This window comes from Saccharomyces cerevisiae, chromosome XIII (genome assembly GCF_000146045.2).
Source record: "Saccharomyces cerevisiae S288C chromosome XIII, complete sequence".
Classification (NCBI taxonomy): domain Eukaryota; kingdom Fungi; phylum Ascomycota; class Saccharomycetes; order Saccharomycetales; family Saccharomycetaceae; genus Saccharomyces; species Saccharomyces cerevisiae.
Genome location: NC_001145.3, coordinates 196293 through 212317, shown reverse-complemented (window position 1 = coordinate 212317; position 16025 = coordinate 196293). Strand labels below are relative to the sequence as shown.

The window sequence follows — 16025 nt, the reverse complement described above, 5'->3', positions numbered from 1 at the left end:
TAGATTCATTATAACTTTACAAAAGTATTACATAAAGAATTATATAACAGATATTAGGATAACCGTATAAATAGAATAAACTATACAAATATGGCAACTCGGAAAAACAATAGATCATTAAGTTTGAGAAGAGAAAACTACGTTTGAGTTTCATTTTGTGGGTTATATTTTGTTTTCAGCGGAATCCTTAGGTTCATTGAGTTCCATCGGACCTATCCATTCCCAACATTTCATTATTTCACCTCGAATTTCAGTTAAGTTCGATTTAATATTACTGTTATTATGCTCTAAATATTTTACCACTTCTGACCATAATTGATTTTTGTATTTCAGATCGACAATATCAGAAAGAAAGATGTCACGCAATTGAACTATGCTCAAATACGCGTTTTCTTTCGGATCGGACATTGATTTAATCTTTTGGAATTTCAATTTTTCCATGGTTTGAGTAACGAGTTCTTCAATTCTTGCCTTCTTTCTATAATAATTCTTCAGCTTGATCTCGATTACTTTACTAATGACTATCAGTAAAAACATTAGCCATATTGGCCTTTGAAATTTTTTATACGTTTGGTAGATTTCTCTTTCAAATCGACACTTCATTCCAATGTATTTCTTGGACGTCGACCGAAAATTCCTCGTCTTGGAGATGAATTTTTCTGGAAGATGTCTCTTCTGTCTCGGAACGTCATTGGTTTTAATGATGTTGTTGGAATTTCCGCCAATGTTGTTGTCAGTGGGTGATAACTAGAGAAAATTAGGAAAAGATGTTAGTAAATAAATCAAAAACAAAAAAAAATTCAAAAAAAATTAAAACTGTTATCATATAATAACAGGTTTAATAATTTTTGTAAGATAATAAATTGTACTCACTTGCCTCCATAATATTTCTGGTTCTTCAGTTAAATCTTTGATAACTTGGATCCACAGGTCCTCAAATTCATCGTCGCGAATCCAAGGAGCTCTAGCCTCATTAAATATTTGATAGAGGGCATCTTCCGTCATACCACTCTCGATGTCGTCTTTTCCGTCACCGCATGAAATTTGTGCATTTTTGGCTCTCAGAAACTCTAAAGATTTTTCAACCACTTCGGAAACTAACTGCTGTTTTTTGTCGTCTTTAACACATTTGCCTTGTGCAGGAATAATTTCCAAAAAGTCAAGTCTAGATGGTGCTAACTTGTAATCTGGCTTACATTTAAGTTTCAAATAAGGATAACAAATACCATTGGGTGGACAAGGGATACATTTCGGTCTGTAGTCCTGCAACAAATTATCCAGTTTTTGAATAAACTCGAAGGAATTGCCACTAACTCGATGGGATGGTACTTCATGCCCACAGTAACCTATGAGCAGTCTTTGCTCTCTATACCAGAGGCCAAATAAGAGAGGAATAACAATGAATATGCAAAATAAAAATAGCGCCAGTAATGATTTGCTCAAAAATTTGAGTGCTCTTTTGAACTTATGCCTGTTCCCGACCTTCCCAGATCCTTGCTTAACATCAAATTCACTCCCATTTTCATGCTCTAATTGCTCATTTACTTCCTCTTGAAGTTCTTGCACTCTTGCTTCACACTTTTCGACGTCTTTCTCTGTGGGTAATTGGGGAGTCTCGATCCTTGTAGGCACTAAAACTTCATCTTCATCCGATACCAAGTTACTACTATCTGTATCTATCATTTCGACCACATTATTGCTGGTATTACCCATAGGCTGATGAGGACCTGGCGTGGTGATCTCTGGAAGCAAGGGTGCTTCCGACTCTGAGCCAGAGCCTTCGGACGAAAACAAAGACGGTGTTCTTTCACTCTGAGAAGGTTCTTGCTGTTCCACTTCTGGAACCAGTATTGTAGATGGTACCTCCTTTTGAGGCAATTTATCCGCAAATGAGGCAGAAACTTTTAACTTACTCAAGGGTGTGCTATGGCCTGTTCCATTGGCAGTTCCGAGCTCTTTTGGATTGTGTCGTATGTTCGGTACAAATGGATCATTTTCCGTACCGCTTGAAGTCAACGAATCGTTAAAATTATCCATGCTTACTGGCTTTCTATTTGTGTTCTTTATTGGTGTTTTGACGGAAAGTTTTCCTAAAATGGCAGAGCCATTTCCATGCTCTTGGTTCAAATCACTCGTCTTACGCTTTTTTGCCTTCTGGTAATCCTGTTCAATTTCTGAATCTGATGATAGGAGGTTCAAATGCTTATTATCGATTTTATTTTCCTTTGAATTAGATTCAGACCAGTCGTCAGAATCAGGGTCTTTCCTTTTCTTACGAGTATCGGAATTTTGCTGGAAATCATTGGTGTCTGATTTGTTGGAGCTTGATGTTATCACATCATCCTCTTCATCGTCCACTTCATCGGTATCCGTTCCACTAGGTACAATTAAAGGATCGTCTTTTTTATCATTGTCATCATCATCATCATCATCATCATCATCATCATTACTTACATCATCCAGTATTCTATTCTTCTTAAACTGTTTGGCCATGGGGGAAGCAGATTTCTCCCTGCGAGCTCGTCTACTTCTACGAGGGGAAGCTATAGATGGGGAAGATGAGGGACGGTCCATTTTCACAATACCTTCATCGCTGGGCCGAACGTTCAGATACATTTTCCGTAACTGCGGGATCTGCGGTTTAACCTTTTCATCGAACAGCCCCACCAGCGCATTTTTCCTAGCATTAGATGGGAAATCGACATTATTTTCTACCAATATCCTCCTCAAAGTCGCAACTTTCATTGAATTCGGATCAAAACCGTCCTCTAAATACTCCAAGTCACTATTCATCGCGGCACTAACTGAGTACTGCTACCGTTCTACTGTTTGTTGTTCTGGCCTCTACGTTCACTCCGTATGGTCTCAGTCTACTATTAATAATGACTGAGGACTATTTCTCTTCCATGTATTCCGCATAGTATATTGACAGCTATACAAGTAGATCGATGTCCAGATTAGCCACCACAAATTGAAACCAAAACAAAAACAAAGGGGGCTTCCTAAAACAGTAATTTTGAGGGCTCTTTAAAACCCTTGATTTCCGTTCAGGGTGATCAATATATATATCCTAGTTATTTTATAGATGCCCTAACTTTATTTTTAGGGCACGTGGGGGTCTTCTCTTTTCTTTTTTCATTCCTTTTTCATCTTTTTTTTGCGCCTGGCGATGATGAGAAAGGAGTTCTAGTAGCACAAGGTTTAAAGGATATTATCAAAAAATAGATAAATTTTAAAAAAAAAAAAAAGGCATCTCTTGACGACTTTTCTTCTCTCTCTCTACAGGCAGAATTAGCAGCGTTTCTCGTATACTAGTCAATTATCGGATATTAATAGTATTTTTATTATAGTCTCCCTGCTATAGCCAATTTTGATTCAGCAAAACTCGATTGAACTGCTAGTACGCCAGATTAATAAATTATATAACAAATAAAAAGGGGGCATTCTAAAAAAAATTATGGACAATCAGGCTACACAGAGGCTTAACGACCTTTCTCTAGAACCAGCTCCTTCACACGATGAACAAGATGGTTCAGGACTAGTCATTGACATAGATCAAAGAAAGATTGGTGATGAACAAGCTGGTGTCGTAGTGGATGATGAGACACCCCCCTTAGAGCAGCAAGATTCACACGAAAGTTTAGCTGCTGATTCTCGGAATGCTAATTTCTCGTATCACGAGAATCAGCAGTTGTTGGAAAATGGCACCAAACAGTTGGCCCTAGATGAGCATGATTCTCACTCTGCCATCTTGGAGCAACCATCGCATTCTACCAATTGTAGCTCTTCCAACATAGCAGCGATGAATAAGGGCCATGACTCGGCAGACCATGCATCTCAAAATTCCGGGGGTAAACCGAGGACCTTGTCTGCTAGTGCTCAGCATATCTTGCCAGAGACGCTCAAGTCATTTGCCGGCGCTCCGGTAGTGAATAAGCAGGTACGTACCTCTGCCTCCTATAAAATGGGAATGTTGGCTGATGATGCTTCACAGCAGTTTCTTGATGATCCCTCTTCCGAGTTGATTGACTTGTATTCCAAAGTGGCAGAGTGTAGAAATTTGAGAGCCAAATATCAGACCATATCTGTGCAAAACGATGATCAAAACCCAAAAAATAAGCCAGGCTGGGTAGTCTATCCACCACCACCTAAACCTTCATACAACTCAGACACTAAGACTGTTGTGCCAGTAACAAACAAGCCGGATGCGGAAGTTTTCGATTTTACGAAATGTGAAATTCCTGGTGAGGATCCAGATTGGGAATTTACCCTCAACGATGACGACTCGTACGTGGTACACAGATCAGGTAAGACGGATGAGTTAATTGCTCAAATCCCTACCCTTCGTGACTACTATCTGGATCTAGAAAAAATGATTTCCATCTCATCAGACGGTCCCGCTAAATCATTTGCTTATAGAAGGCTGCAATACCTAGAAGCACGCTGGAATCTTTACTATCTCTTGAACGAATATCAAGAAACTAGCGTTTCCAAAAGAAACCCACACAGGGATTTTTATAATGTTAGGAAAGTGGACACTCACGTTCACCATTCTGCTTGTATGAACCAAAAGCACTTATTACGTTTCATTAAACACAAATTGAGACATTCCAAAGATGAAAAGGTTATTTTCAGGGACGGGAAACTACTAACTTTAGACGAAGTATTCCGTTCTTTGCATTTGACTGGATATGATTTATCCATCGATACTTTAGATATGCATGCACATAAGGATACATTCCACAGATTCGATAAATTCAACTTAAAATATAACCCTATCGGTGAATCTCGTCTCAGAGAAATTTTTTTGAAGACAAACAACTACATCAAGGGTACCTACTTGGCTGACATTACCAAACAAGTCATATTCGATTTAGAGAATTCAAAATACCAAAACTGTGAGTATAGAATTTCTGTTTATGGCAGGTCTCTCGATGAATGGGATAAACTAGCTAGCTGGGTGATTGACAACAAAGTTATTTCCCATAATGTTCGTTGGTTAGTCCAAATTCCGAGGTTATATGATATTTACAAGAAAACTGGCATTGTTCAAAGCTTCCAGGACATCTGTAAGAATCTGTTTCAGCCACTATTTGAAGTGACCAAAAATCCTCAGTCTCATCCAAAATTGCATGTATTTTTACAGAGAGTAATTGGGTTTGATTCTGTCGATGATGAATCCAAGGTTGATCGCCGCTTTCATAGGAAATATCCCAAGCCATCACTCTGGGAGGCTCCTCAAAACCCTCCTTATTCCTATTACCTGTACTATTTGTATTCAAATGTCGCGTCTTTGAATCAATGGAGGGCTAAGAGAGGGTTTAACACTTTGGTTTTGAGACCACATTGTGGTGAAGCCGGTGACCCCGAGCATCTCGTTTCAGCATATCTATTGGCACATGGTATATCACATGGTATTTTATTGAGGAAAGTTCCATTTGTTCAATACTTATACTATTTAGATCAGGTTGGTATCGCAATGTCACCCCTTTCTAATAACGCATTATTTTTGACCTATGATAAAAACCCATTTCCGAGATACTTTAAAAGAGGTTTGAATGTCTCACTATCCACAGATGATCCTTTACAATTCTCATATACCAGAGAACCATTAATCGAAGAATACTCAGTTGCAGCACAAATTTATAAATTGTCTAATGTAGATATGTGTGAATTGGCAAGAAATTCCGTGTTGCAAAGTGGGTGGGAAGCACAAATCAAAAAACATTGGATAGGGAAAGATTTTGACAAGAGTGGTGTTGAAGGTAACGATGTGGTTAGAACAAATGTTCCTGATATTAGAATTAACTACAGATACGATACATTATCAACTGAACTGGAATTAGTTAATCATTTTGCCAATTTCAAGAGAACCATTGAAGAAAAGTGATGGTTATACGCGCACATGTATATAAGGAGAACTTTTGGCAGTTCGATACACTGACTTCACGGAGAACAAATAATACTAATCTGAAAAATAATCAAAGAATTTTTTTTATAATTTTATCGTTAGATATCTCTTATCTACACACCCCTCAATTGAATAGCGTCTACCAAAGCTCTTGAGAGACCATTTACGTCTTGGGGCTTGAAATCATCACTTAATTTATAGATCTAATAGGTAAAAACAAAATAAAAGGAAAACAAAGGTGAAGTTAGTACAATGTGTTTCTGGTGAGGCTGTTGAAGTTTTTACCTCGAATTTATTATTAAAACATACTTTTCTTATGAGCGCTTCGTCATAAAATCTCGATAAATTGTCATCATTAAACTCGATCTCTTGTCCTTTTACTATAGAAGTCATAATCGTCCTCAATTGCTCTTTGTCTACATCGTCAGTATTAGTATGGAACTTAAGGCATATTAACTGTGACGAATCGTCTTTGATTCCGAATTTGAGGAAAGCATCACTAATATTGGAAGTGGGTGAAAGACATAGTACGCACTCGGAATTCAAATTTCTTGTTCTCATCTTGTTATATTTCACTTCTATTAAGGTCTTGTAAATTGCAGAATACATCTGCTCCCCCGAACAGACTAACCGGGGGTCAATAAAGGCAAAGGATGTCGACAATTCACTCATTTTAGAGCGTATTTCTTTAGCATTTTTAACCTGTTCAAACAATGCTAGTGAAACCTTGATATCAGGAAATTGCGGTATGATGGATACTACCATGATGATTGTATAATGGGCAGCGACGACGTATATTTGGTTATATCGACAAATTTGTTGACCGATAAAAGATTGTTGATGTATATTTTGGTTTGCAATTGAAATTTTCGCGCAAAAGATTAAACATGAAATATTGAAATCAATGGTATTAATGATCAACGAATATTACAGATCATCAATTAAAGAAACAAGCATTGTCAGAATCTAAGCTGGTTATTTTTTGGGAAGGACAAATTATGGACGAAAACAAAATAATCGACCAGTTGTTCAGTAAGGAATACACACCGCAAGATGACTCCGAGCAAGCCAAAAATGGAGATGTGTCGTTATATGGGTTATTAGATGAAGTAGCGAACGGTAGGCGGTTGATGAACTGTTTGTTTCATTCACCTATGCAAATGGGGAATAAATTGAGTACCGACAAACTTGATGGGAAATGTCGGCAAATACAAAGAGATTGGATTGATGAGGAAAAAACCATAACTATGAATTCTGGCGCTTTACAGCTGGATGGGCCAGTTCTATTTTCCTGGAGTCATAATGTAGCACCTACTTCTCATCAAGAAACTATAAATACAACCTTCAAGCAGGGCTCTCCGAGCAGAGGAAGCAACAAGCCCAAAATTACTACTACCAGTCAGTTATTTGATAGAGCTTCTGCTGAGATTGATAAGTGTATAAAGCCCAATAGCAAAAGTTGGATGGTGGAAGAAAGATTTGAGAGAAATGAGGCACATACAGCTGATGGCAAGAAACCTTCTACGTGGGCTAATTCCGATTTCAAAGTGGACCCGCTACAGAAATTCGTTGTTAAGGAATTGCCCAAAGAAAAGAAGAAATCAGACGGTGATAAGACAAAGAAAAATAAGTCGAAAAGGAAGAGTTTTTTTGGATTTTGGGGCCATTCTGGTTCTAAATCAGGTTCAAAAAAGAAATCCGAAAAGCCTATAGAGGCCAAAAATGAAATTCAGGATGAGGTAAGCCAAAAATCTGGCCTATCACCTGACGATGATACAACTTTCAGTGATAAAAATACCATCCAATCAAAGCAAGAGAGTATGAGTGATCAACAAGCTGAACCCAAAGTACACGAGCCCGCAGTTACTAACACTGGATGCAGTGAACATGATGATGGTGATGGATTTGAACAGGTACCTGCACAATCTAGTTATCATCCATCCAGCGAGCCCAGCATTGCCAGCACTCCTTCATTAACTCTAGATTCATTCATCCCATTACAACCAAAGAAGAAAATATAATAGATGCTTGTAGGCTTCAACATCTATTAGAGTCATCGGCGACGAGACGCCAAAAAATAAAGCGCAAAATAATCACACCCATTTTTTTTGTCGAGAATGAGAAGGAGATGGCTTAGAACTGGAAATATAAGGGATAGTGGCATCACGAGAAGCTGTTGTTCTGTTTTTTTAAAGTGTCAATTGGCCTGATTATACTCATAACTGCATTTTCATCACTTCCACGATCACTTGAAGTTGTTACAGCGAGTGTTTATACCTTCAATTCTCGTGTCACATTTTGCTATGAATAGGACTGTCTTTTTGGCATTTGTATTTGGATGGTATTTCTGTTCAATAGCTCTCTCCATATACAATAGATGGATGTTCGATCCGAAGGACGGATTGGGTATTGGGTATCCCGTGTTGGTGACAACATTCCATCAGGCTACTTTATGGTTACTATCCGGCATATACATTAAGCTCAGGCATAAGCCAGTGAAAAACGTTTTAAGAAAGAATAATGGTTTTAACTGGAGTTTTTTTCTAAAATTTTTACTCCCTACGGCAGTCGCTTCTGCAGGTGATATCGGGCTCAGTAACGTTTCCTTCCAGTATGTTCCCTTGACAATTTATACAATTATCAAATCTTCGAGCATAGCTTTTGTCCTTTTATTCGGCTGTATCTTCAAGCTAGAAAAGTTTCATTGGAAGTTGGCACTTTCAGTAATAATTATGTTTGTTGGTGTAGCATTAATGGTTTTCAAACCAAGCGATTCCACCAGTACCAAAAACGACCAAGCCTTGGTCATTTTTGGCAGCTTTCTTGTCCTAGCAAGTAGCTGTCTTTCTGGGTTAAGGTGGGTTTATACGCAGTTGATGCTTAGGAACAACCCAATTCAAACTAACACCGCTGCAGCAGTAGAGGAATCTGATGGTGCCCTTTTCACGGAAAATGAAGATAATGTCGATAATGAACCTGTTGTTAACCTCGCCAATAACAAAATGCTGGAGAATTTTGGAGAATCCAAGCCTCACCCAATTCATACAATCCACCAGTTAGCTCCTATAATGGGCATTACTCTGTTGCTTACCTCGCTACTTGTGGAAAAACCATTTCCTGGTATATTCAGCTCTAGCATATTTAGGCTTGATACGAGCAATGGCGGTGTCGGCACGGAAACTACCGTCCTATCCATTGTGAGGGGTATTGTTTTGTTAATTTTACCTGGTTTTGCAGTCTTTTTGTTGACAATTTGTGAGTTTAGTATTTTGGAGCAAACGCCCGTGCTGACCGTATCTATTGTGGGTATAGTGAAGGAACTTTTGACGGTAATATTTGGTATAATTATTCTTTCTGAAAGATTAAGTGGTTTTTACAATTGGTTAGGAATGCTTATTATTATGGCAGATGTATGCTATTATAATTACTTCAGATATAAGCAAGATCTATTACAAAAATATCATTCAGTTTCGACACAAGATAATCGTAACGAGTTAAAGGGATTTCAAGACTTCGAACAGTTAGGAAGCAAGAAAATCGCACCATATTCTATTAGTGTCGACCTAACAAATCAAGAGTATGAGCTTGATATGATTGCTCAAAACGTTAGTCGTTCATCCCAGCAGGTCTGAGAGCGATATAGTAAGAGAGAGAAAGAATAAAGGCAAAAATTTAAAACATGTATACAGCATACTTAAAAGTCCTCTAACAGGACATAAGCAAAGCACATGGGAATAGACAATACATCCGCACATAATTAAAAATATTTTACTAGATAGATTTTATACGAAGGTTCTTCACACTTTTTCATATATACTTTATTGACAGTTAATAAAAGAACATTATCAAATTTATACCTTTGCGTTTTAGACACTAAATTATTGAATACAGGAAAGAAGAGGCACTTAGATAAATCTTTAGAAATTTACTTATTTCTTTCATTTAAATTGGCCAATGCTTTTGGATCCATTCAACTGCGGCCGTAAAAATATCGATGCGCTTGCATTGTGTTCAACCTCTGTCTCGCCGAATCTTTAGCTGAAGTAAGGAAGAATTGTTTGATAATTTTGGTTAGGTAAATAATTTCACGTATAATGAACCAGAAGTCCTCGAGAAAACTGGAAAGTTAACGAAACAGAATGAGCATCCTTACACAATTTTAACATTCATCTGATGATTGCTGATATTCCATTGTTGATAAAGGCTATAATATTAGGTATACAGAATATACTAGAAGTTCTCCTCGAGGATATAGGAATCCTCAAAATGGAATCTATATTTCTACATACTAATATTACGATTATTCCTCATTCCGTTTTATATGTTTATATTCATTGATCCTATTACATTATCAATCCTTGCGTTTCAGCTTCCACTAATTTAGATGACTATTTCTCATCATTTGCGTCATCTTCTAACACCGTATATGATAATATACTAGTAATGTAAATACTAGTTAGTAGATGATAGTTGATTTCTATTCCAACATACCACCCATAATGTAATAGATCTAATGAATCCATTTGTTAGTTAATAGTTTAAATGTTTTTATCGGAAGAGGTTTTGTCATCACATCAGCAATGTTCTTCTTGGTCTCGATGTAGTATACGTATAAATTATTACCTGATACTTCATCTCTAAGTCTCATTGCCTTTGTGCCAAAAAATCTGTTTCTAAATTTCTCTTCATTTGTAGACTTAATTATACTGATCGTTGATCTACTATCAGTAAGTAAGCCTTTAATAATTGGTTTCTTGTTAAGTTCTTGTATCAGGTAACTTAGATTATTTAATAATGGGACAGATTCACTTATCGCGTGTATTTCTGCTTCCGTAGTTGAAGTACATGTTAATGAAGCCTTGGTGGACTTTCCTCCAATTACCTTTCCATTAAGTAAATATATGTTGCCAATTTGTGATTTATAATACGGTTGGTTGCCATACGAAGCATCACTTATTGCGACTAGTTTATTATCTGGCTCGGTAGGTTTGTTTTTGTGCCATATCAGTTGTTTATCTCTAGTGTCCCACATGAATTGTATCAACTCATATGTCATGTCTAAAACTTGCCTAGAGGGGAATAGTATATGTTGAGCAAGTGTGTTGATGTAGTATAGTAAGTCAAATCTAAATTTATATCCAACATATGAAGCTAGACCAATCAACTTTTGCATTTCATGTACCTTCTCTTTGTATTCATCTTCATCTATTTCTAGTTCATCCTGGTCTATATAAAGACCTGGTTGACCTGGAGCGCTAAGTTTTCTTCCTTTTGGATTCAAAGGTACGTTTAATTTGGGTATTTTCTCAGTTAATGAGTTTTCCATACCTAATTTCATGTATTTACCTCTTTGATATTTGATTTCTAAGCCAAGTATGTCGTACTGAATTTCGTTATCACTTTCACCCAGATTTATTATCTTTGTATCGTATTGTTTCTTGAGTGTTGTTATGATTTTCTTATTTGCATTTAAGTCTTTGCTGAATAAAATCATGTCGTCAACAAATAAACATATTGTTACTTGACTATTCTTAAATACGCATGACCATCCACGAACTTCTTCCATACCACACTGTTTTATCAGGTATGATTTGATAGTTTCGTACCAGTTCGCTCCACTTTGTTTCAATCCATAAAGTGATTTCTTCAAACGTATCAACTTATCATTCATTCCTAAATGTGGTGGAGGTCTTATGTATAATTCTTCTTTGATGTCTGCATACAAATATGCCGAAGATATGTCTAATTGTGTAATATAGTAGTTATTGTCTAATGCAAGTGACAGGGATGTCATTAATGCATAGTGATGTACGGTATTGGATTGCATGCCTGAGTCGTAAGTGTCAGGATGCTGAATATCACCTCTTGCAACAAATCTAGCTTTATGAGTACCGTCACGTTTCTTGTTGAAGATAAACATTGAGTTTATTACTCTTTTAGGGTCTATTTCTTTTCTGTCATAATATTCGTCAGTGTCCCAAGTTTTCATCTTCAACAGTTGATTGACTTCTTTGTGGTATGCCTCGATATATTTTTCTTTTTCTTTAATATCTTTATTATAGGTGATTGCCTCATCGTATCGTAAGGTTGTCCGTATTGGTTTGATTGATTTTACTGCTTTTACAGCTGCAATCAGGTGAATTCGTTTCTTCGATCTCGGAGGTTCTAAACTACGCATATTCTTAGTATTCCATGTGTCTCGTGATACCTTAATTTCAGTTTCATTATCTTCTAATGATCTTTTCTTACTGTTGATAGTAGTATAGGCATTAGAGTCACCAATACCACCCAAACTGGAATTAGTTTGATGAGAATTTATCGGTGGGAGTTCTTTAAATGGGTCAGGGAATTCGGTAGGAGATTCTGGAGGTAGATCAGGGAGTGGGAGATCAGCGATGATAGATTCCTCGGTATTCTGTTCAGAAACAGTAGTTGGCGTTTTGATAGGAACAATATTGTGCGATGAATTATTTTCCGGTGGAGAAGCATCGATTGAAGGTGAACGGTGTATAATCCTTTTCTCAGTCTCTTGGTCACTTATCTGCGGAACAGTTTTGTTGTTGGTACCACCCGTACTGGATATTGGTACGTTTGTATGATTAGTCTCATTTTCACTGTACGAGTCTGAGTGTCTGAAATCTTTAGATTTACTGGCGTGCGACGACTCATGTGTGTTAGATTGGGACATGGGAGCAAGTAAAGGAACATTTAATTTATGCATACCACCCGAACCGGTACTCTCGATATTGGAAATTTGGGGGGTGCTAGATCTCTTCTTTGATGGAAGAATATTAGATTCAGATATGTTGGGGTCAACTTCTCTGGGTGCGCGAATATTGGTTTTAGAAACACGTTTCGAATCTTCAGTATGAGTTGACGGAGGTGTGGAATCGGTTGGACTCACAGCTTTTGAAAGGACATTTCTCGGTTGCTCAGGATGTAGTTCGATGTCAGATTGGAAGTCATGGTCAGATTCTATGTTAAGATCATCGGATTGTTGGATCTCATTTGACGCAATGAACGATTGATATGAAGCAGTTAAACGGTTTAAGTCTTCATCGAAAGTGAGTGCGTCGTAATTGAATTGATCTAATCTGGATTCCTTGCCCTGAAGAATAACATAGTTAGTTGTATCTACTGTCTTCTTTAAGGATGGAAGATAGATGATATATCCATAAGAGTTTCGAGACGGATGTAGAGCGTAGCCTGGGATGCCACGAGGATGTATTTTGGAGTTAGGGTTGTGATCATTGACGATAACAGGTTGACCGAAAGGTAACAAAGTACTGATATCAAGTCCTGCCAAGCCAGCATGTTGTCTTGCAGATTTTTTGCTTTTAGGTGAAGCTAGTGAATTTCTCACAATAGTAGAAAATTCGATTGCAGAGAACCATAAATGGTTCGGTAAACCACTACATTGCAGTTGAGTACGGCAGTCATCTAATAAGGTACGGTTGAGCCGTTCAGCGACTCCATGTGCTCGGGAATCCGCTGTGGTTGTATAGCATGGAGTTATACCATTTTTTTCAAGGAATTTATGGAGAGTTCTGTTAGTATACTCAGAACCACGGTCCATTTGTATAACCAAGACACTGGCCTGAAACTGGTTCTTAATAAAAGCTAGTATCGTAGTAAAAACATCGAGGATAGAGTCCTCGCGACGGTCGTGTAATGGATAAACCCAACGGAATTTTGTTGTCTCATCAGTAAATGAGATGAAATAGGATGGTGCACTTTTTGGTAGGTTGTGAACTGGACCAAATATGTCAGTATGTAGGTATTGAAAGGGTTCGTATGAATTTTGGTATTTTAGTCGTGAACCTTTGATATGTCTGTGTTTGGTGCTTTTGCCGATTAAACAATCAGGACATTGATAGTCAATAGCACTAGACCTGTCGACATCTGATTCGTTAAAATACGTGATGGTGTTATTTTTAAGTGAGTATCGAATTGTCTGTGCATTGGCATGTGCAAGCATTCGATGAATGAAAGGATAAGGATATTTGCGTGTACTTTCACTTGTATGGACATTATTGATGGTGGGTACGGAGATATTTGATGGAAGCAAGTACTTTTTAGATACCCAGTAAAAGTCTCCATATTTTACGATAGGTGCAAGTACAGTGCCGTCAGATCGTTCTAAGACGTTTTTGGTAAAGCATGCTGTGATATCTACTGCAGCCAATTCATTCAAACTGAGTAAGTCATAGGCTATGTTAGGAGTGTGCAATACCTTTATTGATGTTTTGGTGTTGTCCTGGAAGTGAAATTGTAGGTCACCAATAGCGTTAATTGGTATATTTCTTTTTTGAGCATCAACTACGTTTATGTCAGGATTAGATGATGCTGAGTGTATGTGATGAGCAGATCTTATAAGGGTTCGTGATGCTCCTGAATCGAGAAGGAGGTGTCCAGGGAGTTCATCATCAGAATGATTAGTGTGATTTACCGTAGATTCAGTAAGTTCCTGGCCTAAGGTGAAGGTCGTGCTTATTGTTCAATTGAATCGGTTCAGTAGTTGATTTACTGATGGAATCGTTGTCCGTGCTGGGAGAGTTATTAGATGTGGATACATTGTGAGCCCTGGCTGTTTTCGATTTCGAATTATTTGTTTTTTGAGGATTCCGAGCTATAACTTTGGGTTTGGTTGTATTCGTATAGCTGCGAGAATCATTCTTCTCATCACTCAGATTTCTCCTGTAATTAGGTTTGCTGTTTCTCGATCCCTGTTGTTCTTCATAAATAGCATGGATATCTAAGAACAGTTCAGCGACTGTCATATTTAGATGTCGATGACGTGTGTAGCGTAAAAATTTATATTCGCCAGATAGACCTCTCATAATTAATTGGCATGCGACCTTGTTATTGATATGAATGCCATTATTGTTCAGTCTGTCGATAATGTTTGTGACTTTTGTTTCAAATGCATCTGCAGGTGTACTGCCATTATATTGCAAATTTGCCAGGGTCACAATGTCGTTTGCCTCTTGGGTATCAGATTGCATTTTTTCAATACTTTTGGAAAGAATTTTCATGATATCCGTATAATCAACGGATAGGATGTCTTTGACCCAGGTAGGTAGGAATTGAGAGGGAGCAAATATTTGAAAAGTGTTATACAAGAAGGTGAGTTCATCATCAGTGATCTGACGTACGGGTTTTCCGTTTACTGTCGGAATAATACCACCGAGATTCGAGTTTTGTAAAAATTTGATGTATGTTTTAACCCAATTTGGAAAGTCATTAGGTGAGGTTAACATTGGTGGTGGTCTGACATATTTTTTAGTGGATGTCATATCAGAGTCCGCTGAGGATGAATCAGTAAATGTATTACCTGACTCAGGTGATGGAGTGCTCAGAGGCGTTCCAACTGATGATGGATACTGCGGAAACTGTGATTGTGGCCCAGGTGGAAAGTACATAGGCGACATTTGATAAGGTGTATACGGAATCATAGATGGGTGTCCGTAAAATGACCAACCAGATGGATTGGCTTGGTTTTGGGTCATCATGCACTGCTGTGGGTACGGCCCATTCTGTGGAGGTGGTACTGAAGCAGGTTGAGGAGAGGCATGATGGGGGTTCTCTGGAACAGCTGATGAAGCAGGTGTTGTTGTCTGTTGAGAGTTAGCCTTAGTGGAAGCCTTCTCACATTCTTCTGTTTTGGAAGCTGAAACGTCTAACGGATCTTGATTTGTGTGGACTTCCTTAGAAGTAACCGAAGCACAGGCGCTACCATGAGAAATATGTGAATGTTGAGATAATTGTTGGGATTCCATTGTTGATAAAGGCTATAATATTAGGTATACAGAATATACTAGAAGTTCTCCTCGAGGATATAGGAATCCTCAAAATGGAATCTATATTTCTACATACTAATATTACGATTATTCCTCATTCCGTTTTATATGTTTATATTCATTGATCCTATTACATTATCAATCCTTGCGTTTCAGCTTCCACTAATTTAGATGACTATTTCTCATCATTTGCGTCATCTTCTAACACCGTATATGATAATATACTAGTAATGTAAATACTAGTTAGTAGATGATAGTTGATTTCTATTCCAACAACTAGTAACACGAATACTACTAAACAAATGATATTTTAG

At 37.7% G+C, this 16025-nt stretch overlaps 7 protein-coding genes across 7 annotated transcripts, besides 3 other annotated features; 3 read left to right on the top strand and 4 right to left on the bottom strand.

Annotated features, from left to right (window-relative positions):
* Positions 1–162: 162 nt before the first annotated feature.
* On the bottom strand, positions 163–2793 carry SRC1 (Src1p; the record flags this gene model as incomplete). Its single annotated transcript, NM_001182391.1, has 2 exons — positions 163–747; positions 874–2793. The coding sequence occupies 2 exons, from the start codon at positions 2791–2793 to the stop codon at positions 163–165; spliced, it is 2505 nt and encodes an 834-aa protein (NP_013679.1).
* Positions 2794–3457: 664 nt separating this feature from the next.
* AMD1 (AMP deaminase) lies at positions 3458–5890 on the top strand (the record flags this gene model as incomplete). Its single annotated transcript, NM_001182392.1, has 1 exon — positions 3458–5890. One exon carries the CDS (start codon positions 3458–3460, stop codon positions 5888–5890), a length of 2433 nt encoding a protein of 810 aa, NP_013677.1.
* A 134-nt stretch (positions 5891–6024) lies between these two features.
* CGI121 (Cgi121p) lies at positions 6025–6676 on the bottom strand (the record flags this gene model as incomplete). Its single annotated transcript, NM_001182394.1, has 2 exons — positions 6025–6114; positions 6221–6676. The coding sequence occupies 2 exons, from the start codon at positions 6674–6676 to the stop codon at positions 6025–6027; spliced, it is 546 nt and encodes a 181-aa protein (NP_013676.2).
* A 233-nt stretch (positions 6677–6909) lies between these two features.
* LFT1 (Lft1p) lies at positions 6910–7932 on the top strand (the record flags this gene model as incomplete). The annotated part of the gene is made up of 1 exon (NM_001182395.1): positions 6910–7932. One exon carries the CDS (start codon positions 6910–6912, stop codon positions 7930–7932), a length of 1023 nt encoding a protein of 340 aa, NP_013675.1.
* A 282-nt stretch (positions 7933–8214) lies between these two features.
* On the top strand, positions 8215–9543 carry YMD8 (Ymd8p; the record flags this gene model as incomplete). The annotated part of the gene is made up of 1 exon (NM_001182396.1): positions 8215–9543. One exon carries the CDS (start codon positions 8215–8217, stop codon positions 9541–9543), a length of 1329 nt encoding a protein of 442 aa, NP_013674.1.
* Positions 9544–10083: 540 nt separating this feature from the next.
* Positions 10084–10399: a long terminal repeat (Ty1 LTR).
* Positions 10084–15986: a mobile genetic element (YMLWTy1-2; Ty1 element, LTR retrotransposon of the Copia (Pseudoviridae) group; contains co-transcribed genes TYA Gag and TYB Pol, encoding proteins involved in structure and function of virus-like particles, flanked by two direct repeats).
* YML039W (gag-pol fusion protein) lies at positions 10422–15690 on the bottom strand (the record flags this gene model as incomplete). Its single annotated transcript, NM_001182397.2, is given in 1 exon segment — positions 10422–15690. Coding segments are annotated over 1 exon segment (5268 nt in total).
* YML040W (gag protein) lies at positions 14368–15690 on the bottom strand (the record flags this gene model as incomplete). Its single annotated transcript, NM_001182398.1, has 1 exon — positions 14368–15690. One exon carries the CDS (start codon positions 15688–15690, stop codon positions 14368–14370), a length of 1323 nt encoding a protein of 440 aa, NP_013673.1.
* Positions 15650–15986: a long terminal repeat (Ty1 LTR).
* Positions 15987–16025: the final 39 nt, after the last annotated feature.